Consider the following 26,474-nt stretch of genomic DNA (forward strand, 5'->3'; position numbering starts at 1 on the left):
GAAGCATTTTTAATATTTGTCATAAACTCAGTTTTCTGAAAAGAAATTTGTAAACCTGTGTTTTAACTAACATTTTTAAAATAAGTTGAATTTCTGCAGTTTTAGTATCCTGGGACAAAATTGCCACGTAATCTATAAAGACAAAACATTTGATTTTCAGATTATTACCCTTACTACCTCCTAGTTTCACATTTTCTAATTTTAAAATTTCTATCTGTTTATTTCATTTCCTAAATTATATTAAACAGTACAGATAAGAGATCATCACCTTACCTCACACCTTTTTTGATTTCAAAAGGTTCAGAGCTAGTCCTTGTAATTTTATTTTTAAGAAAGTTTTTTTATTAAATTCAACATTTTATTGTCAAATCCAAATTCTTTTAATATGCTGAACACAGCTTTTCTATCTATTAAATTCATAGACCTTCTTAAATCCACAAAAGTATTTACAATATTTTTACCCCTTTTGCAGTAATCTCAAATAATTATTTTTAATCTAATAATTTGCTCTAAACAATACCATCCCTTTCTGAAACCTACCTGCACTTCTCTAATTTAAGGTTCTAATTGCTCTTCCACAATATTTTTTTAAGAAAATTTTATAAGTTACAGGTAACAATAAGATGCATCTTTTTATTACCTTTTTTACAGAGAGGGTGTATGAGAGCACTTTCCTAATCATCAGGAATTTTTCCTCTTTTCAGATTTGAACAAATAACTTTTCTAAGCTTTAAATGGTTGTTTCAGTTGTTTCATCTGCATATTTCCACATTTTAGCAACAATTGAGTCTTCACCAGATGCTTTATCATTTTTTCCTGGTTTCAGTTATCTCTCTTTTAATTCTTTTAAATCTGGTGGATTTGAATCTGAGAATTTTTTATAGGTTCAATTTTGGTAAATCTTTTTTTTGGTTCTTCACAGTTCGGTAGATTTTTAAAATGATTGATCAAAAATAATTTCACAATTTTCACTGTTGTTTACCGCTAGAGATCCATCTGTCCTTTTGAAACATAAATTTGGAGGCTGATAATTTTTTAGGTTATTTTTAAAAGTTCTATAAAAATTTCTTGTATTGTTCTTTATAAAATTTTCATTAAGCTGACTCTTCACCCATGAATTTTTAACATTGCTTAAAACGTTGATGTTTATTTTCTTTGATTCCTAAACATGCTGGAATCTACTTCCTTTTTTATAGCCTATCACTTTTTCCATGCAGTTAATCTTCTGTATATTGCTTCTTTACTCTCTCCAGTACATCATCTACATTAAGTATTTAGTATTTCTTTTTAAGTACGCTACTTCTTTAGCAATTTTCAGAATTTTTTTTTTTAAAACCTCCCAGTTTTCTAACTTTAAACTTACAAACTGGATAGTTAAACTGGATAGTTTATTTTAAACATTTTTTTGTTTGATTTTAACTGTTCTGTATCAATTTTAAGAATTTTGTTTTTAAACATTTTTTTTTTTGTATTTTGAGGAAGAAGTTTTACTTCAATTTTGGATATGTTTCTATATTACAACTTTTTCTAACTTTTATGTTTAAGATTTCTTTCAAATTTTCTCATGAAACTGCTGTATGGGCTATATAATACTCATCTAAGAGTTGATTAGGGGACTTCCACGTCTTATGTTTCCTGGAAAGTTTTTTTAAAGTAAGTAGACATTACATTGAAAGCTTTATATAAATTAATTAGTCCTTCCCCATTTTTATTCATTTTATTATGAGTGAGATAATCTCAAACTACCTTTTTATAAGCCTTTTCTTTACCTACTTGGAAATTAAAATCCCCCAATAATATTTTAACATTTTTGGATGGGATTTTTGAAAATTACTCATCTAATTGCTCCCAAAAATTTTCCACCTTTTCGGGTTCTTTTTATTACCAATGTTAATTGAAGCATGGTAGTTTTAATATTTATTTATAGATTTTAAAGTTAAAAAGGACAACCTTTCAGATACTGAGTTAAAATAATTAGTTTAAAATATTTTTATTTACAAGAAAAGCTGTTCCCAAGCAGAGCAGAATTTTCCTTTAAAAATTCAATGGTTATCTGATTCGAAGAAGTTTTAATCTGTAAATCTAGTGTCTTGTAATGCTAAAATTTATATTCACTTGGCTTAAGGTGTCTGTAAACAGCTTTCATCTAATTTACAGACTTTCATCAACACGCTTATGTTTATGGTTCCAAAGCAAATGAATTTTTTTATTCTGATCTTAGAAGAGTTTCCCAGAGACTCCAACTTCTCTCTGTTACATGTTGGTTTGTGCTCTCCAGAATCCTTAGGCCCATTACACCACTTGTGGTGGAGGATTCCTCTACCGAGTTACTACCTGAAATAGTTCTATCCAAAGAAGTTTCCATCCAGCCCAAGATATTAAATTAAATTGTGGAAAAAAAATTCTTTTCAGAGATAAAACTAAGGTTGTTAGCCCTAGAATATGAAATAAAAGAGACTCTAACATGGGAGACAAATAGTGATCAACCACCGTCCAACTGGGAAACAGATGCGACTGAATTTTAGGTTCTGTTTTGGACTGCAAATGGTATTTTACCTCCCACCTACCCTGCATATCTACAGAGGCTTCCCCATCCACCACCCGAAGACATGCCTGGTAGGGTCAGAAAAACTCCCACCAGGCAATTTTAGTTTTATTATAAACAAGAAACATATCTAGATTACCATAATTAAATAGTTATGCATTGTTGCTGCATAAACAGTAATGAAAAAATTAAATAAACATTTATGCAGCTGGAGTTGATGTCAATAACAAGAAAAAATCTCTGAAGACGACACATTTTCTTTCTCACGAGAATTTTCAAATTAAGTGCATTTTAAATTTATGTGGATAAATAAACCTATCATTGTTTTACTAAATCAAAGTGTTGGATGGGACCCATCCCAAAATTTTTATGGCTGGACCAGCAATCAAAATAACTGGATAGTGGGCTAAAGATGCCTTTTTCTTAACTTACTTCTGGTCAGATTTTTATTGTAGTCCCTCATATTACATATTTTTTTAAAGCAATTTGTAATTAACAGTTAAGATTAATTGTTGTTATAACTTTTAACCTTTTAAATAAATGCATAATGTTCAATATCATGGGTATTATTGAATGTCATTACCTCCCCTACAAACCCTTTTCTAACTTAGTAGAACATCCTAAATATGAATAAAATAAAAAGATTTGAATACAAGACAATTGGTATTTTAGAACAAAGAAGTCTTAATAATTTATTACCTTTCTTCATAAGCACTATATGAAGATTTTCATTAGAAAGTTGGATAAAAAAATACACTGAAAAATTAACTTCACTGACATCATTTTGTAACTCTTGAGATGTAATGCTGTTAATGTGTTTTTTTAGTTACTTTAGACTACAGTTTCTTTTAGTTTATCGTTATATGAACATTTTACTTCATCAAAAAGTTTCTAAATCTGCATCGATTGAAGAGAAAAGATCACCTTGGCTAACATATCTCATTGCAAAAGGACTGTTTACATATTAACATGTAAATTACCAAGAGATCACAATATAAATAGCCAGTTAAAAAAAACCTACCAAATAATTATTTTTTATTACTTTTTAACACTAATTGCAAAAAAATTGTCAAACAGGTTTTACAAACTGATATATATTTCTATGGATGAATGGTTAGTACAGAGAAGTTCCATTTTTTAAATTTTATTTATTTTAAAGAAAACTTGTAAATATGTCGACCTATTAAAATTTACTCTTTGTGTTTTATCACAATTTTGCAAGATTAGTTATTTAAAATGCAAGTATTATTTACTTTTAATCTGCAATGTACACTTTGCCAAAATTCTCACAAAAAGCATTTTGAACAACAATGTTAGACTTTTGTCAATTTTATACCACGTTGTATTTCTTAATTTTTTTAAAAATTATTTTCAAAAAAAGTTGAAAGTGCTGACGCAAACTGGAATTCTTTGCTACTACTACTATTTATCAGTCTAAACTTTTTTAAAAATTTTTCTTATGAAGATTTTTAAATTAAGAAATTAACTTTTCCCTTTCTTCTTAAACTAAATACAAACTTTAAAATTGAATACGGTATATTTAAAATGTATATATAAAACAAGAAAAGGGTTTTCTATGTAATGTGCATTATACTACATATGTAATCAGGCACAAAAAGGAAACCTAAACAATGCATGTTATAGGGTTATTTGGAAAATGTTACAAACTGAATTACCTATACAACAACAATAAAATTGAAAAAACAATTTAATTGCATCAAGGAGAGGTTACATGAACAAGTATAAAAAGAGTATACGGAATCACTGAATATATTTAAATTTAGGGTGTAGGCTACAAAACACAGAGGTGGATGGGGAAAAGAAGTGACAGACTCAAAATAATACTGAAATTTAAATTCTAAATCATTATTATCTACTTGTTAGCACAAAAGAATGTCACAGAATTAAAATATTTCCTTCAAAAGACATCGCTAATATATAATAACTTATTAAATAGAAGCAATAAAATCTCATTTTACTGAAATTTTCTTTAAAATTCTTTTGTTACAAGTTTTCTTAGACATTTTTATGGCAACAGTCAGTTAAAAAAATTTCAACTTTTCAACAAATCTTATCTTTGTGAACATCTTGTTTCTTTACCATCCACTAAAAAACAATTTATTTATACATTATTGCTAATTAAAAATTAACTGAAAATAAATCTTAAGATAATCTACAAGAAAAAAATTCTTTAAATTGCTTATTACAATCTTTTCTAACTTAACACTAGCACTTTTCATCCATTATTAACTTCAAAAAATAAATTATTTTAATATAAAATTCTTGTTCACACACACACACACGCACACACACACACCTACACCTACACCTACACCTACACACACACACACCTACACCTACACCTACACACACACACACACACACACACACACACACACACACACACACACACACACACACACACACACACACACACACACACACACACACACACACACACACACACACACACACACACACACACACACACACACACACACACACACACACACACACACACACACACACACACACACACACACACACACACACACACACACACACACACACACACACACACAAATGAGGTCTGTAAACAAAGTGAGACTAGTTTTTTTGTAGCCAAACTGGCAACACTGTAAAGTTACTTGCAAACATATGGTTACATGAACGCTGATTTATATTAGGTATTAATATTTTAAGTCTATTGTTTCCACGTGAGACATAAACTTTTCGTGAAATGAGTTTTTGTTGTTACAAAAATGAATGATATAAATTCTGAAAAATGAATGATAGTTAATATCATTCATTATGAGTAACACTGTGCATTCAAGTTGTGTTAAACTCAGTGAGAATAATACTGAAACTTTTTTAAAATTGAAAATGGCATATGAAGATGACAATCAGTCATGAGTCCAAGTTTTTAGGTGGTTTAAAGTGTTTTCAGATGGCTGGGAATCCGTTGCGGACGATCCATGCTCTGGAATATTGTTATACTGTGATGAATATATTGGAATAATATTTGTTATAATATTAGAATAATGTTGTCCAAACGTGATGACAATGTTGAGCAAATCAGAGACTTGATGCAGTATGATTGGCGATTAACTGTCAGAATGATTACAGAACAATTGAATTTGAGCCATACCACAGTCCATCAAATTTTGACAAACGAATTGAAAATGAAAAGGTTCGTGCAAAATTGGTCCCTATTGGTCTATGACAAATTGAAACTGATCCTGATTTTCTAAAAAATATTATTACTGGTGATGAATCTTGGATATCTGAGTACAACTCAGAAACAAAATGCCAGAGCAAGGAGGAGTGGCACACTTCAAACTCACCATGTCTCAAAAAAAAGCAAAAATGAGCAATTAAAAATCAAGACCATGCTAATTTCTTTCTTTGATAGTAATGGCATTGTCCATAATGAGTTTTTGCCTACAGAACAGACTGTAAATCAATATGTTTACCGAGAAATTCTTGAAAGACTGCAGAAAAGAGAGTTGTCTGCGTGAGACCAGTCATCTTAGACAACTGGATGCTGCATCATGACAATGCACCTTGTCACACTGCACTCTTCAATTGATGAGTTTTTGGCAAAGAAAAATATTCCTGTAGTTCCTCAACTACCTTGTTCACCTGACTTGAGTCCCTGTGACTTTTCCTGTTCACAACTTCAAAAAAAAAACACCTCAAAGGATACCATTTTGGAACAGCAGAAACCATTGGAACCAACCATTTGAAGGATATTCTGGTTTCTGAGTTCCAATACTGCTATGAACAGTGGAAAACCGTTTGAAGAATTGCGTGGCTTCCCAGGTTCTATTTTGAAGGTGATACAGTCCATGTATAATTTTCTGAACCAGTCTCATTATTTTTTTTACAGACCTTGTATATGTATTATCTTAGTGAAATTAATCTTTTAACATTCATATTACTCCTATGTATTGTTAAATTATATTTTAAATTTGATTAATATAAACCACCTAGTACAGAATAATATTGAGATAAGACATAACTTACCTTGATTAGGTAGATATGGTAACAAAAATCTTTCGTGGGATCCCACATCCTGTCATGATTGGACATGTTATGATATCTTATCATGATTAATTAAACTGTATATTAAAAAGTAAAATTACTAAAATAAACCATGTATGCAGTTTAATCATTTATGCAGTTTAATTAAATATTTCAACCATGACTGAGGATGTGGGATCCTGCAAAATTTCATTAATGATAAAATTAAGGTAAGGTATGTCTTTTCTCAATATTTTGAACTAGATGGTTATATTAATAGAATGTAATATATATAAAAAGTAATAAATTTCTCTCACCTGAGTCACCTTCTTTCCAATTCATTCTTGAACAAGAACTGAAAAAACAAAGAACATTAACAGACATGTAAAAATTTTGCAAGGTCTCATATTGCATCAAGACACCAAAATAATACTCTAAAAAATCATATTTAATATGTTTATAGGATTTTGCTAAATGTTATTTCTAATATATTATCGAAAAAAATATTTTTTAAATGTATAAGACAGTAACAAATTAATTTTATATAACAAATTATTGTTGGTTTAATATGTCCTGAAAGTTTTATCATAAAGTTAATAAAATGTATTATCCCAAATTACAGATAATATAGATAATTTAATAAAACTTTTTTAAACAAATTGTTTATTATTTGCTTTATTATTTTTTTCAAGCAAAACTGTAAAACATGATTTTAAATAAACTTTACTTAATAATAATAGATAAGAAATTGCCTTGCCTATTACAGAAAAAAAAAATAATCACTAACCTTTGAGTAAAAATAAACAAAACAAAACATCTTGTAAAAATAATTCTCTTAGTATCTGACAACAGTGGCTAACTGTTAAAGGCTCTAATAAGCCATAAACACAAAACTAAAATGATGAACCTTGAAATAGCAATGGATGAGCAGGAATCTAAACTAAGATAACAATATATAACATATCAATAATAAAGAAGGTAACAATAATAACAACAAGCAAGAAGCATGGATCAATAAGATGAATAAGCACAAAATAGGTTGACATATGTTATAAAAGGAAAAGATTGATTTTACGACAATGTAGAGATTTAGTATTTATAATCTTTTTGTAGCTATTTTTAACAATTCATCAATAACACAATAAACAGTCCTTGTTTATATGTAACAAAAATTAAATACACAAACTTGTGCATAAAAATGCTAACAATTATATGCCTTGATATGTTTTTGGTCTGTGAAATTTCATTTTACATACTACATGTGTATGTGTTTTTGTTTCATTTCAAACAAAAACACATACACAGACAATGATTAATACTACTTCTACTTTAAAAATATTTTTTTAATAATTGTTAAACGTAAAATTAGCTTAAGTTTTTTTACATTCTGCTGTATTAGAAATATTTCCCAACATTTTTAGCAATTTAACTGTCTTAAGAGTTAACACAAGTTGTATTTAATCCAGTAACAAAGAATGATCTCATTTTAATATTTTATGATGACATAACATAAGAAAACCCTGAATAGGGGAAATAAACTTTTCATAAACATTAGGAAACGTTTTAGAAACATCTTCATACAGAATTAAAGAAGGTACACTAATATTTGTTGTCAACAGAACCTGGATTCAGAGGAATCATACTTAAGTGATATATTTAATTTAACATTTAACGTTGATTTTTTCTGTAATAATGAAACCAGTTATTGAGGAAAAAGAGGAAATTTTCATATATTAGTGATACATTTTTTGTCAAGTGTGCTATAAGTTCTGTAAAATATTTAAAATCTAATGCAAATATCATAAAACAGAAACAAATAATATGAAGACCGATCATATTTTCTGTAATTAAACTTAATGTTACAAGTTCTTATGTCTGTTAGTACGTGTCAGTACCAGAACACAATTTGTGTCATAAAATAATTCATAAAAAAATTTCTTTCATAAAAAGTTTCAATAACATTTCGCTTAATTAAGCTAAAATTCTAAATAATATGATTGTATAAAATCCAAAAATCTGATTTAAATTTATCTTAGGAGTATGAAAAAGTAAATGTTTAAAAAAAAATAAGGAATAACCCTAAAAGAAACAGAAAAAATTAATGCTATTTCTGCTAATATGCAGCAGGGTTTTAAAAGATTATTAACTGAAAACCTTAAAATTTTAATTTATCAAACTTGAGGAATGATCATTAAAGTACATTAAAAAAACACTCAAAACCCTTAAATATAAAAAAAATTTGGGTCGATCAATAAGTAGAAGTTAAACAATTCTATGAACAGCACAAATACTGTTGTATGTATGATAGACATATGAGACAATACTAATACGATAGACAATATATTAACTTCGGATTTAAATGAATTAATTCTATGGTACCATTAAGATTTATACTAAATATTAATTATTACAATAAATTAAAATTAAAAGAAAATTACAGAAATAAGATAATACCTTTCATTCTCATCATCATTTATCTTTTGATTTTCTTTGCTTGAAGAACTTAAAGTGCTATCTGAAGAAACTGTTTGACTCTCATTTGATTCTTCATTTTCAATCACATCATCTTTCTGAAAATTTTGTAATACTATATAAAAATAATGAAAAATTGCCGTATTGCATACATAACATATATTTTAATGCTGATTTTAATTTGGTAATTATAATATTCTAACAGGAAAATACTGGTTACTGTTGCAAGGAGTCAAGGGCCACTGACAAAGTCTCAGTTCATTATAGGTCAAATTACTTGATGGTCAATTTAATGCAATTCATATTAAGCTAATTTTTGTAAGTTTTTCTAATTTTTATTTGCTTTATAATTAATTACCATATTAGTAAAATAATACAACTAATATGTATATTAGTTGTTATTACTAGTTGCTTACTGTTGCAATCCTGGCCACTTTTGAACAAAATGCTCTTAAAAGCAAATGTGTGTGTGTGTATATATATATATATATAGAGAGAGAGAGAGAGAGAGAGAGAGATATGTATTATTACAGCAAATTAGTATAGAGAAGAATAAAATTAATGCAAATGATTCAAAAATTCAATTCTTTTTTCTTAAGTATATTAAAAAATGGTTCTGAATTCTAATTTTACATGAGCCAAATAATTTCTTAAAAACATTCCTCTTCCCTGTTAAGCTGATGGAAACTTTCAGCCATTAAAGGAGTTTGAGATGAAAGAATGAGAATTTTCAGATTGGATTTATATGTCTCTGTATATTAAGGTAGCATGTTACTGTCATTAAACTTAACTTTCAAATAAGCAGTATTCTCTGAACTTTCCAAATATTCAATCCTAACTTTTATTTACTATAAAGGATGCTGTAATCTCAATGGTTGTTTTCTATAGACTTACTAGCTATCCTGAATCAAACTTATTCAGCAAAAACGGCAAAATTAGGAATAATGTTGGTGCATGTAATGCCTTATTTCATTTTATTAATTAAAAATTAACAACACTATTGGTGAGAAACAATAATCAATCATTGTTTGACAGGGCTTTTAATTGTCAGTGATACATTACTATTAAAAAAGAGCAATTTTATGGTAATGATGAGAACAATTCAAGTAAAAAGTGGAACATTTAAAATTAATTTAATGAGGACTAAAAGCAGTTAGAAATAATGAAAATAATAAGGATTTTGTAAAAATAAACATTAATTCCACTAATACGAGCAGAAAGTTATTGTATTTATAAAAAAAAAAAACTCAAACAACCAAATTAAGTTTAAGAGGGCAAATGTTTAATTTAGCTGGTAATGTTAGTTTGTTTGGAGAATTAACATTTATAATAAAAAATGCTCCATGTTAATGAAGTGAATGAAAGAATATTTGAAAACTGTTAGAACTAGAAAACAATGAGAAAATGTTCTAACTTAACACTCTTGTTTGATCATCAATGAGCCTTGGCAATGGTAATACAATAGTATGGCCTCATTCAGTAGTACCAATGTGCTAAAACAAGCTGTTTCAGTAATTTTGGAAGATCAGCAATAGTATCTATGCTAAAGCTAAATGTTTTTGCTTTCTAATGTATAACACTTACCATAAGAATGTTCTTGCATTGGTCAAAATGTTTAAAAATCATGCAGTACAATTTTTTTTATAATCAATCTAGATCAACTGATTTTTTAGCTAAAATATTTATTTCTAAATATCAAGTATTTCTGAAGTCAGATGATAATTCTGAATAAACCAATAGTTTTCATATATTCTTTCATTCACCTGTCATTACCGTGGAGCAACTATATTACATTTTTCATTGAAAATGTTAATTCTCCAAACAAACACTGTATCAGCCACTCATAGTAATTGGTTATAAATCTACAAATTTGTGACCTTTCTTTGGGAGAACTGCTTTTCAAAATAAAGAATCAAACTAAAATTTGGACTAATTTTTTGTGAGATTATTTATTTAATATGACAATGCACTAGTTCATCTAACAGCTGATTACAAATATATTACATTTGTACAATCTTGATAATGGCAATAAATTGACTGTTAATTTAAAACAAACCTTACTGAATGAGTAGAAAATATTATAATATTCAGATATAACATTATTTGAAAAATAATGAACTGTTATTACTACAAAAAATGAAACTGCATGAATAATTTTGTGTTTTCTATTAATTTTTTTGAACACTCCAGGCAACATTATTTTGTTATAAACAACACTAAAAATAAAAAAAAGATTACAAGCAACGAAAACAAGTAGGGTTGTGTAAAGAACTTAGTTGAATCACTTCAAAAAATTAAAAATTATCTGTACTAAAATCAATTTCTATCATCTATAACTATTATTACTAGTGAAACCAATAATGCACTCTGAAGATAAAAGTAACTATAGTATCCCAAAATCTGTTTTTTTTTTGTTTTCAGTCATTTGACTGGTTTGATGCAGCTGTCCAAGATTCCCAAGATCTAGTGCCAGTCGTTTCATTTCAGTATAACCCCTACATCCTCATCTCTAACAATTTGTTTTATATATTCCAAATGTTGCCTGCCTGCACGATTTTTCCCATCTACCTGTCCCTCCAACAGCAAAGTGACTATTCTAGGATGCCTTTACATTTGGCCTTAAATCTCTCTCTTCTTTCAACAATATTTCTCCAAATGCTGCTTTCTTCATCCATTTGCTACAACACCTAAACATTTGTTACTTATTCACCCATCTGATTTTTTTAACATTCTACCACAGCCTGCAGGGCTACGGGAACATTGCGAAGTTCCAACTCATAGAGGACAAAAGAAGGAGAGAACAATAGAGACAAGGAAGGGAATGCTGCCTCTATGTATATAAAAATTGCCAAAACATATTTACAATTGGTGCTTTTCACCTTGGCAAGAGCATTTAAGATGCAATCCTCAGTGCCAACCCCTTTCGTGAAGCCATACTGGCCTCAATTTAGAAAATAGTTCTCCTCTATGCTTTTCGAGAGCCGTTCCAACCAGCCTTCAAGCAACTTGCCGATTACCAGCAAGAGGCTGATGAATCGATAACTGCCGACCTCACTAGGATCCTTTCCTGGTTTTAAGAGTACCCTCACCAAAGCCACTTTCCAACAAGTCAGGATGCAGTCCCAGTTTAGGCACCTCAAGAACAGCCTGCCAAATAGCTCTCTTATGACAGGCAGCAGATGGTAGAATATATCCGGGTCAAGTTGGTCAATCCCCAGTGCCCCTTTTTCAGTGCCATTTGAGAAACCACTCTGTCTATATCAACGGGAACTACAGCCCGTACGCCAGGGAAGGGCACAGCTTCTGCCCTAATGCTGACCTCTGCTTCACCTCCCTAGCATCTGGAAAAAGAGAATTGAGGAACGTCTGGTAAGTCGCTACAGATGTTAATGTGTGATCACGACCAGCAAACATGCACTGAACACTGGACAGCACGTGTAATGGCTTTGGTTGGTAACATGATTTTTCCAAGGGTTTTACTGCAACTTGTGCATGGAGTCTTGCTTCCTTAATGGCATGAACATACTTATTACGGATGCACTGGTAGATCCACAGACCCTCAATGCGTACATCATCAATGATAATCCCCTTTAGGGGGTGACGCTGGTATCTTCTCCTAGTGGACCTAACTCTTTGTGTGCAGTATGTCAGAGGACGACCACTTTTTTCCAGGTTTCCACCTGTATTTAACAGTCGGCTCCCTGGATCAGTGGTCATGATGGCTCCAGGCACTCTCTGATCAGTGGACTGGCTCTACTACCTAAGGGTCCGTCCACTGGCTGAGGCCGCTGTGGGACCCTATCGCAGCCAGTCTTGATGGCTCGGCTGAATTGTTCAACAATCAATTCCACCTCCTCCTTGTGCTCCATGCACCATTGGAGCCCCTAGAAGGCAGCTGCGCACTCGTGCCGCAACCTGTCCTGATCCAGGCCCCGTAGGTTATAGCAACCTGAATCTGGAGCTCTTAGACAGCTTCCGTAAACAATCTCATAAGTTATAAGCTTATGATCGCTCACACTGGCCTTGGGCCAGACAGTCCAACTACTTGTACTTCACAGCAAGTCGCCCATCACCAAAGTGACGTCGATGTAACTGAAAAAAAAAAATATGAAGAAATATCATAAGTTTTTAACCCAAAGATGCCATAATTAAATGCCTACACAGCTGACTTAGGAATCCTATTTAAATTGCCTGGCAGTATGTTGGGTAACAAAATATAAAATCAACTAAAAATTTTTCACTGAAAATTTGCATGTATAATACTGAAACAATAAACTCTTCACCAATGATACCTTAGTATGTTTATCAAGTGTGGTACACTTCAAAATATTCTTCTATATGAAGAGCAACACCACACGCTTAGCAGTACCAAAAAAAGTTTCACTTCTTTTTCCCCCTAGCATAGTATACAACACACTGTTTTGTCATTTTTTTTCTTTTCTGTAGAGGGAATATGAACTGGAAAGTGGGCCAATGTTTTTGCCTGCAGTCTCATCTTTCAACTTTTTCATAAGAATATTGTTTTGTTGTTTTGTAGCGTATGCATTAATTTGATCACAAATTTTATCAAACACAGGTTCCATATATTCTTAAAAAATTTGTTCCATATATTCTTAAAAAATTTGAACTTCTGAAGGTGGATCTGACTTAAACTTATTCAATATATCTTTACAAATGCCATTATGTTTGGTTAAAGAATATATAATAGGGTCATTTTGAATTTTTGTCCAATTCCAATCAATTTGTTTTTTCTGCGTCACAATACATGCGCGCTTAGAAGGGCCTGGTGCGTCATCATTATTATCATCACTTTTCTCACTAATTTCATCACTAGATTCACTAGAACTTCAGACTTTGATTCATCAGAAAAATTACTACATTCATTATCACTCTTTAGAACGCTTTCTAAACACTCTATCAATTCTTCCTCATCATCACCATGGAACCTTTTCTCCGCCATGATGGCTACTGTGGTCATCAAAAAAATAAGAACAAAGAGGTTATTTTATTTCAATAAGAAAAGCAGTGAATGAGGCTAGAAAGGGGGTTTTATGAAAATCACATATCAACACTTCATTTCAGAATACATTACAATGCCATCTTTAAGCTAAAAACTGAAACATATGCATGTATATGGAGCACTGTATCATTGGAACCTGAGGTTGTCATATGACTTATATCCCAAAAGCTCATGTGACGTCCTCTGGGTGTCACATGATTCGAATGGGTTAGTTAAATAAAATGTTAGTACTTTTCATTTTAAAAAAATTAGAAAATGTTATTTAATAGGTGTACAAGGAAGTCATGTGTTGTCTACATCAGATATTTTATTATGGCTTCTTTCTTATGTTCTTTGATTATTACTATTATAGTTTGGTTCATGTAAAAAATAGCAATTGTTCTGCTATCTCTCCACTTGAGCCCTAAATTTTTGAAAATGTTCAACATAATATTTTAGTCTACGTTATCAAATGCCTTTTCTAAGTATACAAATGTCATGTATGTTGGTTTGTTTTTCTTAATCTTCTTTTTACTATTAATCTGAGCACTAAAATTGCTTCCTTTGTCCTTATACTTTTCCTGAAACCAAACTGGTCTTCTCTTAACACTTCTTCCACTCTCCTTTCAATTCTTCTGTACAGAATTATAGTTATGATTTTTGATGCACGATCAGTTACGCTAATTGTTCTGCATTCTTCACATTTATCTGCTCCTGCTTTCTTTGCTATCATGACTCTTTTTGAAGTCTGATTGAATTTCCCCTTTTTCGTAAATATTACACACTAGTTTGTATAATCTATCTATTGCTTCCTCACCTGCACTGTGCAATAATTCTGCAGGCATCCCGTCTATCCCAGGAGCCTTTCTGCCAATCAAATCTTTTAATGTTCTATTAAATTCAGACTTCAGTATTGTATCTCCCTTTTCTTTGACTTCCTCTTCCGTCTCTATAACAATAGTTTCTAATTCATTTCCTCTTGTGTAACTCTTCAATATATTCCACCCACCTATTGACCGTTTCTTTTGTATTATAAATTGGTGTACCATTTTATTTAACAAATTAGATTTTTATTTATGTTATCACGAAATACTCCTTAATTTTCCTGTATGCTCTATCTATTTTACCTTCATTTCACTTTTCACTTCTGAACACTTTTCTTTAATTAACTCTTCTTTCACTAATTTGCACTTTCTGTTTGTAGTATTTCTTAATTGTCGATAGTTCCTTTTACCTTCTTCATCACTAGCACTGTTACACTTTCTATGTTCATCCATCAGCTGTAATATATCCTCTGATATCCAAGGTTTTCTACCAGTTCTCTTTGTTTTGCCTAAGTTCGCTTCTGCTGATTTAAGAATCCTATTTTTAACATTCTCCTGTTCTTCTTCTATATTTTCTACCTTATTGATTTTACTCAGACCTCTTGCGATGCCCTCCTCAAAAATCTTCTTATCTTTTCTTTCTCAAGCCTCTCTAAATTCCACCGATTCATCTGATACTTTTTCTTCAGATTCTTAAACCCCAATTTAAATTTCATTATCAACTAAATTATGGTTGCTATCAATGTCTACTCCACGATATGCTTTGCAGTCGATGAGTTGATTTCTAAATCTCTGTTTAACTCTGATATAATCTATCTGATATCTTGCTGTACCAACAGGCTCTTCCCATGTGCATGTTATTCTATTATGATTTTTAAACTGGGTGTTGGCAGTTACCAAAATATACTTTGTGAAAAATTCAAGAAGTCTGTTCCATCTTTCATTCCTTTTGCCCAGCCCTTATTCACCCACAATATTTCCTTCCTTGCCTTTTTTGATGTTTGCATTGCAATCTTCAAGTATTATTAAATTTTCATCCTCTATTATGTGTTTAATTGGTTGCTCAAACTTTAATGCTTGATATTAAATACAAACTACACACTGAAAATACAGAATGATTCAGGGTGAAAGGAAAATAAAACTGATTCTAGAGCTTGAAATAAGGAAAAAATTTCATTCAAACATATGTCTGAAAACGGATCAAGTTGTCGCTAGTGAAAATTTTCACCTGGATTTCAGTTCTGAAATTAGCTCATACTGAAATTTTTAAGGCATTATATAAGGGGGTAAACTTGATGGTTTCTTATAATTTTTGACTTGAGATTGAATAAAGTAGGTCTCAGAACTGCATCTCCCATAGTTTTCATGATAACCAACGTAAATCAGAAAAATTCGGTAACAAAAAATAGGTTTTTTTTTTAAAATTTGAAGTACAATAACTTTGTTAAATGATTAATAAATGCATATATTTTATTTTATTAATTTTATTTTATTATAAATTTTATAAATGGAAAATTTAATTCTGAGAAAACTGATGTAATAAAGTACAGAATAAAAAAAAATCAACTTTTATTATTAAAAACAACAGAAAAATGTTATGAATTTGTAAACATTAAAAACAGCTATTAAATCAGAAATACAGGCTTTCAATTGGGATTCTTTGGTAGAAAATATGTTGATGTATAATAATATGATATCTGCATTTAAGGAGAACTATACTAAATCTATCTTAACAATAAGGTCGTAACTCTAAAAATCACCTATAATACTCTTAGATGTCATGTGCTGGAAAGGAAATACATCAGAGAAAGCAGAGACATTGGGTATTGTCTAAGAGACATAAATTTATTAATTACACACTTAAATATAAGAAACAAAGAAATAAAACAACTAGTATGATTAGGAAAGCTAAATTTACCAGAAAAATGAATTTGACAATGACCAATGTAGTGTTACAGTAAGCATGGATTTTTATACACTAAGATAGGGCTGGGAAAATATATGTGGGGAACTGATTCTGCAGTTGGTGGAGGGACCTCTTGATTTTGGTCAATAGGTTTAAAAATTTGGGTATTTTGTTTTTCACCTAATTTTGCTTTTTATTTCAATTTTTAACTTGTTAGTTAAGGCTAACTGGATACCTTAACCATATTTAAGGATTGTGTTCTTAAATCTCTAAATACCTAAGAACTAATTTTTAGTAGTTCTTAGATTATATGTATTTATTAATTTTAGATTAATTTTGAATTACTCTTCCTCTCAAACCATTAGTATTAGATAAGGATTTATTTTGATTTACTTATTCATTAAGTCTGTTAGCTAAGATGCAGAACTTTAAGATCTTCCATTCACAGTCTTGGCAACACTTGCTTCTAAAAACTTTATGTAAGCTGTTCTTTTGCCCTGTTTAGAGATTTAACTTTCATTTGGGTTTGGATGGCTGAAAGGGGAGATGATATAGAAGATATCAAAAAATTATTGTTTAAATTTATTAAGAAAGTAAATCAAGTGCTTATGTGTACCTGCAAAAATTTCTTTGGAGGTTCTTCTTTATTTGAGTTAAGTTGTGAATCAAAAATATCTTCAAATGTTTTCCTTGTCACAGTTTTATCTAATGACATCTTCTTCTCTAAGCTAGGCTAAAACAACCATCACCACAATGATAAATTATAATCTGATAATTTTCTGAATCAAAAGTTATAAAGTAAACCTTTCAGTATACTATCTTGTACACACACACTGACTCTTAAAATTCAATAAATTTGTAGAAAATAACAACTTTAGATAAATTTAATTTAAATACATGAAATACTTAATACAAAATCTTTAAGTTTCACAAAAATAAGAGTCATCTGAAGTATTTATACTTATTTTGAAAATAAGAAAAAAAGACTAATAACTAAAAATTATGCTCACTCAAAGAACATCCATTATTTCATGTTTATTCTTAATCTTTACCAGGCACAATCGCTTTCACTGTCTAATTCAAATTCAGAATTACCTGTCTAAAAACTATTATCATGACTTTATAATTTTGTTTTCTTCATTAATAAACTTCATTATTTTATTTAATAAAATATCAGCTTTTTTGATTAAATATAAAAAAAAAAGAATAATCAACTGAGTAAAAATAAAATATTACAAAAGATATTACTCATTAAGAATCGTAAATTTAATTTAACCAACATTGAATAAAATAAATGAAAGGAAAAAGAAAAATAGATTTTATTACAAACCCTTTTTGTACAGGTTATCATTTAAAAAACACATTAAAGATTTATAAATGAAATGGTACACTAGAAATGAATGACTGACAATCAACTTATAAGTAAATTTTCACAAAAAGTTAATGAATTCATTTAATAAAAATTAAACATAGCAACTAATGTAAAAAGTAATTTGGGAATCATTCAAATAAATAATAAGGAATAGAAGTTTCAGAAATATTTATTTAATAAATCAAATTTTCATTGGTGAATAAACAAAAAGATTTAATGAATTCACAATGTTCTATGTTTAGAACATGAATGTAAGGTGTATTAAATTAAGGAATTAATTAATAAATAATAAGGAAATAAGGAATAATTGATTATAAGTAATGGATTATTCACTTTAAAACAAAAAGATCAGGTATTATTACAATGACAAAAACCTTTATAAATTACACCATTTTATAACTATAAAAAATCATGGAACAAAAATGACCATTCAGCTGTTACAGAAAAAAATTAAACTACATTTAAAAGAGAGTGCAAGTATGCATACATGTGTGTGTAAGTAGGTATAATTATGAAAATACAAAGATATAAAAAACAAGTATGATAGGCACAAAATGGGCTTGCTGTTTGAGTCTTCATATATAAAGTGGTAAAAATTTAGTGATAATATATGAAAAATTTGTATTCTCATATGATGAAATAATGTGTAATATAAGACAATAATATTTTAGATGTTTTATATTTTTTGTTCTTTGAAAAATACATGACCGATTGATTTTGGGAGTAAAGAAATACTAATTTTGGCTGAATCTCTACAAATTATGAATAATTTCATTATCTGTCATAATAGTAACAAAACGTTTTTAAGTCAAAAAGTAAAGGGAAATTTGGATTTCCCTCCAAATCACATGTATGGCAGCAATGATTGTTCTGCTATAACTCATAACCTCTCAGCTATTCATTTAAAGTATTGCTTCATAAAGTCTAGACCTGGCTCCAAGCAATTTTCATCTTTTTAAACCATTAAGAAGAGTTGTGAGGGAATCATTATCAATCTGATGAGGTCATAGAAGCAGTGAAAATTTTTCTGCACACCAGACCAAAAACTATCTTCCAGGAAGAAATTCAAAGGCTCGTTAAAAGATGAACCATAGAAATAGGAGGGGATATTATGTTGAAAAATAATGCATGTTTCATTTATGTAAGTACAAATAAATAAATATACTGATTTTTTGAATTTCACTTTACTTTTTGACTTTAAAATATATTCTTTTTTTAAAATTCATGAGTGTGTTTTATAATAATTTTTATGCTGATAAGACAGAAGTTCTGAAAGACAGAAGTTCTTGAGAGTAATTTTGATAAGTTTCCTAAACTCTTTTATACTATTTTCTGGTTTTTAAATCTTTAATACATAATACTTACCATTAATATAAAATATGTCTAATTGTAGTTACCTGTAGAGCAATAACAATTATACAATTTTTGTTCCCAAATATATGTAAAGTGAACTAAACTAAACTTTTCTGTTTCTTCAATACTATTCAAATCTCTTGAAACATAAGAATTACAAGTTTTAATTTTATTTTTTTTGAGTAACTATAAAATAAGGAAATTAGCATTTTATTAAATACCTTTACGGAACGGTCATAATGTGGTACAAATTGTGGTAGAGTAAGTGTCATTGAGGGTTTACTGATGGAACTGGAATTTGCTGGTGACATTTTTTGTTCATTTTCTATTGTATTTTTTTTTACAACTAAGTTCTCTTTTTTTGATTCCTCATCTGAATCTGGGTATTCAATTTCATCTGTAAAAAATGATATACATTTTTCAATATAACTGAAAATACACCAGTGGAATTATTCTGATTAATTTAACATACTATAGTATAAAGTACACTGGAAATACGTAAAAACATTAAAAAAAATTAGATAATAAATACAACAATAATTGCATCCACCAGTTAAAACTATTTTACATTTTACAAATTCTAAAAATATTTTATATTCTTTATTCAAAACAGTAATTAAACCAGTCAACCTTGTTTAGGTTTTGGCACCAAGAGGAGACTTATGGAAATGAGTTAGACATTTCAGCAGCCATTCCTTCTTAAACACTATACTAAAATAAAGGACTGAGAAAAGCTTTTGTTCATTTATTTAATCAAACTGAAGTTACACTTTTCAATTTTATTTTTAAAAAAATCTTTATTAATACTTGCTTTATTTTCTCTACATGAATAAGAGTAATTACATTTTAAATTATGAGTTTCCATGTAATAGCCACAATAGCATGAATATGAAATCTAATACATATCAAAAAGTGAAAAAAAAAAAACTACTGCTCAATCTTCTGATCCTTCCCTCACATTTAACCCCAGTTTTTAATTATTCATATATATATATATATATGATTCTAAGAAATGGAAAACCACAATTGATACTTACATTAGAGTTGGGGACTAAAACTAAGTACGTGCTCACAAAGTTTAGTATGATTGTGTTATGTTTAACTGTCAGCACTTTATAACATTATATAATACTTTACACTGTGAAATACCTTTTACAAATATAATTTTTTATTTGATTAAATGCATTACACAGATACTTTATGGAATCATCAAGGGAGCTGTTAAGTGCTTCTGATTCTTTAAATATATGTAGATAAGTTGACAAGAGAATAATTATGAAGTTCAGACCTAGAAAATAATAACACAGGTACCTATGGTCAATAGATCATGAATAAAATACCTTACTCAGAGCCTGGACATCAAATTTAAGCTGCCTAGTACAAAAATTCTTTTATAATCGTGACTTCACATCTTATAGGAAATTCCTATATTTGAGAGGACCATTTTGTTCAAATTTTTCTGTTATTTCTACACAGCATTAAGATATTTGTCAGAAGTTTCCAGATATCTAGTGCAGCTCTATTTAGTTGGAACCCATAAATGACTATACCACTTGTTTCATGAGTTGATGTAATTGTTATACCCTGAGTTCCCAAGGCAAAGGGTGAATAATTACAACGCGACAACAAACAGAAACTTGGAGGAATAATTAAACTACAATAACATTAAAATCAAACCATCACAGCCAGGCCTAAAGTGAACCCTTCAGAAAAGACAAATGCTTAACTGCTGTAATATGGCTTCACAAAAAAAAGATATGGATGTGAAAAACTGGCTTTGCGAGGGGTAGTTGTAATTCTATCTCTTACCCAAAGGGTCTAAACATTTAAACAGTTTTAATCATTTTTGATACACTGTAACCAAGAGTACCATCAAATTTACATGCCACAATTCAACATAACTTATACAACTGCTTGATTATATGAAAATCATGTGCCAAGCCACTACTATGTAGTTCTGAATTCAGAGAGCGAAGGACAACTTCTTTGTAGTTTATCTTCTATGATGAATTTCTACGGCTATGCAGTATTTTTAACTGTGAAACTTACCTTCAAAAAAACTACTCACTCTACCATATAGCACTCAACCAATATTTCATTTCTGGTTTGTAGGTAATAAAAGCAGTACAGCCACAATGTAGAAATGGATAAAAAAACTTCCTAGTCTTGGATTAATTTAAATGATGCAGCATTTAAATCCAAACTCCAATATCATTAAAGCTTTACAAATTTCATTTTTGTACCTCAGTTTGTTAATATAAAGGAAACACAAAAATGACTTACTTAGAGAAACAGGAGCTGGTTTAGCTAAACAACCTCTGAGAAATGTAGCCATTTCAGGATTTATTGTAGTAAAGGGATACGTTTCAACCCAAGCCTTGAATCCATTATTCAGTATTACAGGCATACATTTTAATCCTGGGTAATCCCACTGAAAATAAGAAATAAAGTATAAATATCTCAAGTATTACGAAGTATTTTTTATAAATTCTGTAAGAAAAGAATAACAAAATATTATATTTTTGAAATCAGTAGGGAAGCTTGAGGTAATTGTATATATGATGAGGAATACATAGAATGATGTACAAGGGATATGAGCTCCAAATCTGTAAAATAACATACTAATTTCATGCTTTATTTGAATTTTGTTATAAAACACATAATTTCAACAAAAGTAATGAGAAATCTGAAAATCAATAAAGTAAAACAGTATCATAAAATAAAAAAAGGTTGGCATCATTTTTGTTTTAAGTGATGCAAAGATATAATAATTTATATAAATAACACAGTTACCTCAGTTAAAATTGTCCTTAATATATGAAGAGATGTATCAGGTTTAAATCTGGCAATATCAGTATCAAAATCCATAAGAACAATATTTTCAAAGTCTCTTCTCAGGTTCCATTTAGATTTTGATTCTTCAGATAACTTCTGCTCAAGTAGATGTGCACTTACCCTAAAAAAAAATTACAATAAAATATATAGTACTTAGGGGTATAACAATTACGTTCTATAAAAAAAAAAATACAAGGGAGGTTCAATAATTAACGAGAAACTGATGTAGAGAAAAAAACAACTTATTTAATGACAATGAAACTTCACTACTCTTCAACATAGTCTTCACAACATTTATACACTTGTCTCACCATTCAGTGAACTTTCTGATTCCTCAGAGTAGAAGTCTTTACCTTGCTGTCTGAACTATTCATATAACGCTTTTTTGAATGCTTCATTGTTGCCAAACTTCTTGCCGTGTAAGAAGTCTTTGAACGAGCCAAATAAATGAAAATTAGATGCAGCAAGGTCAGGCTCTAAGGAGGATATGTGGCAACACCTCCCAATCCAACTTTTTGAGGGTTTCTCCCGTTCTCTGAGTGGTGTGGGGGCGTGCGTTGTCTTGCAAGAGAATCACACCTTTTGAGGGAGCACCCCCTGATGTTTTCACCTTATCGTGGGTCTCACTTTCTGTTGAAGCATGTTAGAACAGTACTTACTGTTTATGGTATGTTGTTCTTCTAAATAATTACTAAAAACTGGGTCTTGCAAGTCCCAGAAGACATCAATAACACTTTACTGGCTGACATGTGAGTTTTGAATTTTTTTGGTAGGGAAAATCTGGATGTTTCCACTCCAGACTTGGCCTTTTGGATTTAGGCTCGAAATGGTATACAGTTTCTTATGTAGAAAGTCATCATTACCTTCTGCTTCAAACCTTTCTTTGAGCTCAGAACAAATTCGAATGTGGACGTCTTTATGGGATTGCGTCAACTGTGGAACCCTTCTTGAACACGTTTTGCGATAATTCAGCACATCATGCACAACTGAATGCGCAGTTCCAATTCCAAAACTAGCATTACACAAACTAGCAATCTGGGAAATTTTGACTTGCCTGGCTTCACGAATAAGATCATTTACATGATTTTGCAATGTGGTAGTCAAAACTTCAACTGGTCTTCCAGAGCGATGGAGATCAGTCACACCTGTTCTGTCCAAATTAAACTGTTCCACCTGCTTATATATGTTATTGCAGTTTCAACACTTTTCACCACACTGTTTCAACATTCTTGAGTAAATTTTCACTGGTTTCACACCTGATGGCAAAAATCTTATCACTGAACATTGCTCTTCTGGCATACACGTTTCAAGTGGAGATGACATTCTGAAATCAACAAAATAGGTTATGTTTAGATTAATTATAATCAAACAGCTGATTAAATGTGTTCCCAAGGTTGCCAACTTGATTCTCAAAAAGTTTCACTGTCATTGAATGAACCTTTTTTTCTGAATCATTTGTCACGTTAATTATTGAACGTTCCTTGTACTTATCAATCATCCAGAGATCTTAACAAATGTTATATTCAAGATCAGTTACAATTTTTTTAAGAATACATTTAAAGAGAACAAATTATTTTATTACTTCCTTTTTTTTTAAAAAAGTTAATAAAGATTACTCGATAAGAGATATGTTACTTCTGAATACAGCAAAATCACTTTTTAAGATTAACATTCATCTGATGTTACGTATATTAAGAATAAGTGATATATCAAGTTTTTCCTTACTCGCCTTACTATAATTTTCTTCATTGAACTGAATACACTAAAGCACACCAGGAAACTATGGGAACTGAAATTCACATTTCTTACAACGGATTTTTGAATATGCTACTCATTGTCTTGACTTTACTGACCAAGTAAAGTCCCTTTTCTTTATCTGCCTCCCTCTCCTTCACTTTTTTTGTTAGTAAATTAAACTACTTCAATGCCACTCCAAACTTATTTTTCATAATGAAATCACAAAATTTTTTTTTCCATCGTTTAAATGCAGGATTCTTTTTAATAAAAAATACATACAACATCTTCATATTACAACTAAATTAAAAAAACTACAAATTATTAAAATGAAATTAAAAAAAAAATTTTAAGAAATTATAATTTTATTACATCTACAAATTTTACCACTTAATCTCTTTTTTTTTCTTTAATTACATATATTGTTTATATATTATTAAGTATTTATTAATAAAAATTATAATAATAATAATAATAATAATAATAATATATTAATATTATTATTATTACTACTACCACTTATATAATTAATTATAATGTTTTACAGTTTTTAACTTAAAACTCAAAGTTGGATCTCCTGAAAAGCATACTTATTTTGTTGTCAAAATTTAATTGTAAAAATGTTTTATTTTGCATAATTTATTTTGTGATGATTATATTTTGCACACGTTTTTTAATTTTTTTATTTTGTTGTGATTGATTAATTTTGAAAGCTGTCACTAAATTGTGTAAACAATCCAATCCTGGCTTGATAGTGCATTGTCATATTATTATATTATTTCTTGATTAATTACTGTTTTGACTACCGATGGTTTTTTATAAAACATTTTATGAAATATTTGTAATGAGATCTGGGAATCACATTAAAATAAGATTTCCTGAATTTTGATCAGTTCACACAAGCTAGTTAGGTAATGTCACCCTGACCTTGTTAAGATTTACCTTGTTCTTGTTTGTGCACCACAAAATATGTATCTGTAAAGCCTTAATAAAAAATTAGCTTAATTTTTTTTTGGAAAACATTTATTTATTTTTAATAAATCTACAATTACTGAATAAACCACTATTGAAAAAATAATATGACTTAATTGAAACAGTAATAATATTCAAAAACATAGTACTTTTATGGGGTAACAAGAGTTGGTCCTTCTATCCGAATCGTGCGTGACTTTCCCAACTTTTGACTTCCAAAAATAAAAATGTATGACCCAGGATTCGGGGTCATACATTTTACATACCCGTACATCACCCCCAAACCCCCTCCCCCAGGACGAGGGGGTGTCTAAGAACTGGTTTTTTGGTGTAAACTCTGTTTTGACATCGGCAAGACTCTTTTCTGGAAGCATGTAATTCAATAAATATAAGTACAAGGGACCCGTTACAGGAAGACAGGTGTCCCCTCAGTACTAAGGAGAGGGAAGATGAAGATGAATTAGTAGGCCTTTTTTCTTTTTCCTGTTTAACCTCCGGTAACTACCGTTTAGATAATTCTTCAGAGGATGATATGTATAAGTGTAAATGAAGTGTAGTCTTTGTACATTTTCAGTTCGACCACTCCTGAGATGTGTGGTTAATTGAAACCCAACCACCAAAGAACACTGGTATCCACGATCTAGTATTCAAATCCGTGTAAAAATAACTGACTTTACTAGGACTTGAACGCTGGAACTCTCGTCTTTCAAATCAGCTGATTTGGGAAGACACGTTCACCACTAGACCAACCCGGTGGGTGAATTAGTCGGCCTGATTGGCAAACTACAAGACATGGCTGGTGTATTAAACAATTTAACAGATAAGAAAATCCAGAGGGAGATAAAGCAATTAGCAGTTGGCTTGTCTTAGCTTATGAGACAGATTGCTGATTTTAAGGCAACATTATTCAAGAAGGAATCTGTGGAGGGCACATAGGATTTTGCATCTCAAACTGGCATCCCAATCCCTTAGGGGGAAGACACCCACCTTGTGATGTTACTAGTCGCTACACCACTCTCTCCATTCCAAGCCGCTCAGGGCTTGGAATGGACTCAGAGGTGGCCTTTGGACACTAACTGATTACATCTTGCATTCATCAGCCAGGCCTTGGTTGGGATGCCAACGATGTAAATGCCTCGGCAGATATTTGCATCAGTAAATACATATCAAATTTCGCCTTCATGTAGGCCTCAAATGGACATATTCACAACCAACCTAACATGATTCCCTCAAACTAACTGACCAAAAATGCAGAAGCATGAACCCTGTACCTAATCCAGATTTGATAGCACTGTTTATGACTGTGAATGCCTCAGAAAACAAATGAATTAAGTTAAATCAGTGCTACACTTATAGCAATCAAAATGATGTTTTATGCAACATAGAAATTTAGACCTGCACCCAAATAAGTAGGCCAATTTAGGTCACCTAACAAGGGG

The 26,474-nt window shown here is 30.2% G+C and overlaps 1 protein-coding gene across 4 annotated transcripts in view; it reads right to left on the minus strand.

Moving 5' to 3' along the window:
• Positions 1 to 26,474, minus strand: part of LOC142325109 (ubiquitin carboxyl-terminal hydrolase 8-like) — a 103,665-nt gene that overhangs the window by 41,499 nt on the left and 35,692 nt on the right. For all 4 annotated transcript variants that reach the window (XM_075366457.1, XM_075366458.1, XM_075366459.1 and 1 more), the window contains 6 exons: positions 22,288 to 22,450; positions 21,778 to 21,925; positions 19,716 to 19,891; positions 17,386 to 17,502; positions 9,023 to 9,138; positions 6,886 to 6,923 (listed from right to left, as the gene is read on the minus strand). In XM_075366457.1, coding sequence (XP_075222572.1) covers positions 6,886 to 6,923; positions 9,023 to 9,138; positions 17,386 to 17,502; positions 19,716 to 19,891; positions 21,778 to 21,925; positions 22,288 to 22,450 — 758 coding nt within the window. The remainder of the gene's footprint in view (positions 1 to 6,885; positions 6,924 to 9,022; positions 9,139 to 17,385; positions 17,503 to 19,715; positions 19,892 to 21,777; positions 21,926 to 22,287; positions 22,451 to 26,474) is intronic.

This window comes from Lycorma delicatula, chromosome 5, assembly GCF_047948215.1.
Source record: "Lycorma delicatula isolate Av1 chromosome 5, ASM4794821v1, whole genome shotgun sequence".
In the NCBI taxonomy this organism is placed as follows: domain Eukaryota; kingdom Metazoa; phylum Arthropoda; class Insecta; order Hemiptera; family Fulgoridae; genus Lycorma; species Lycorma delicatula.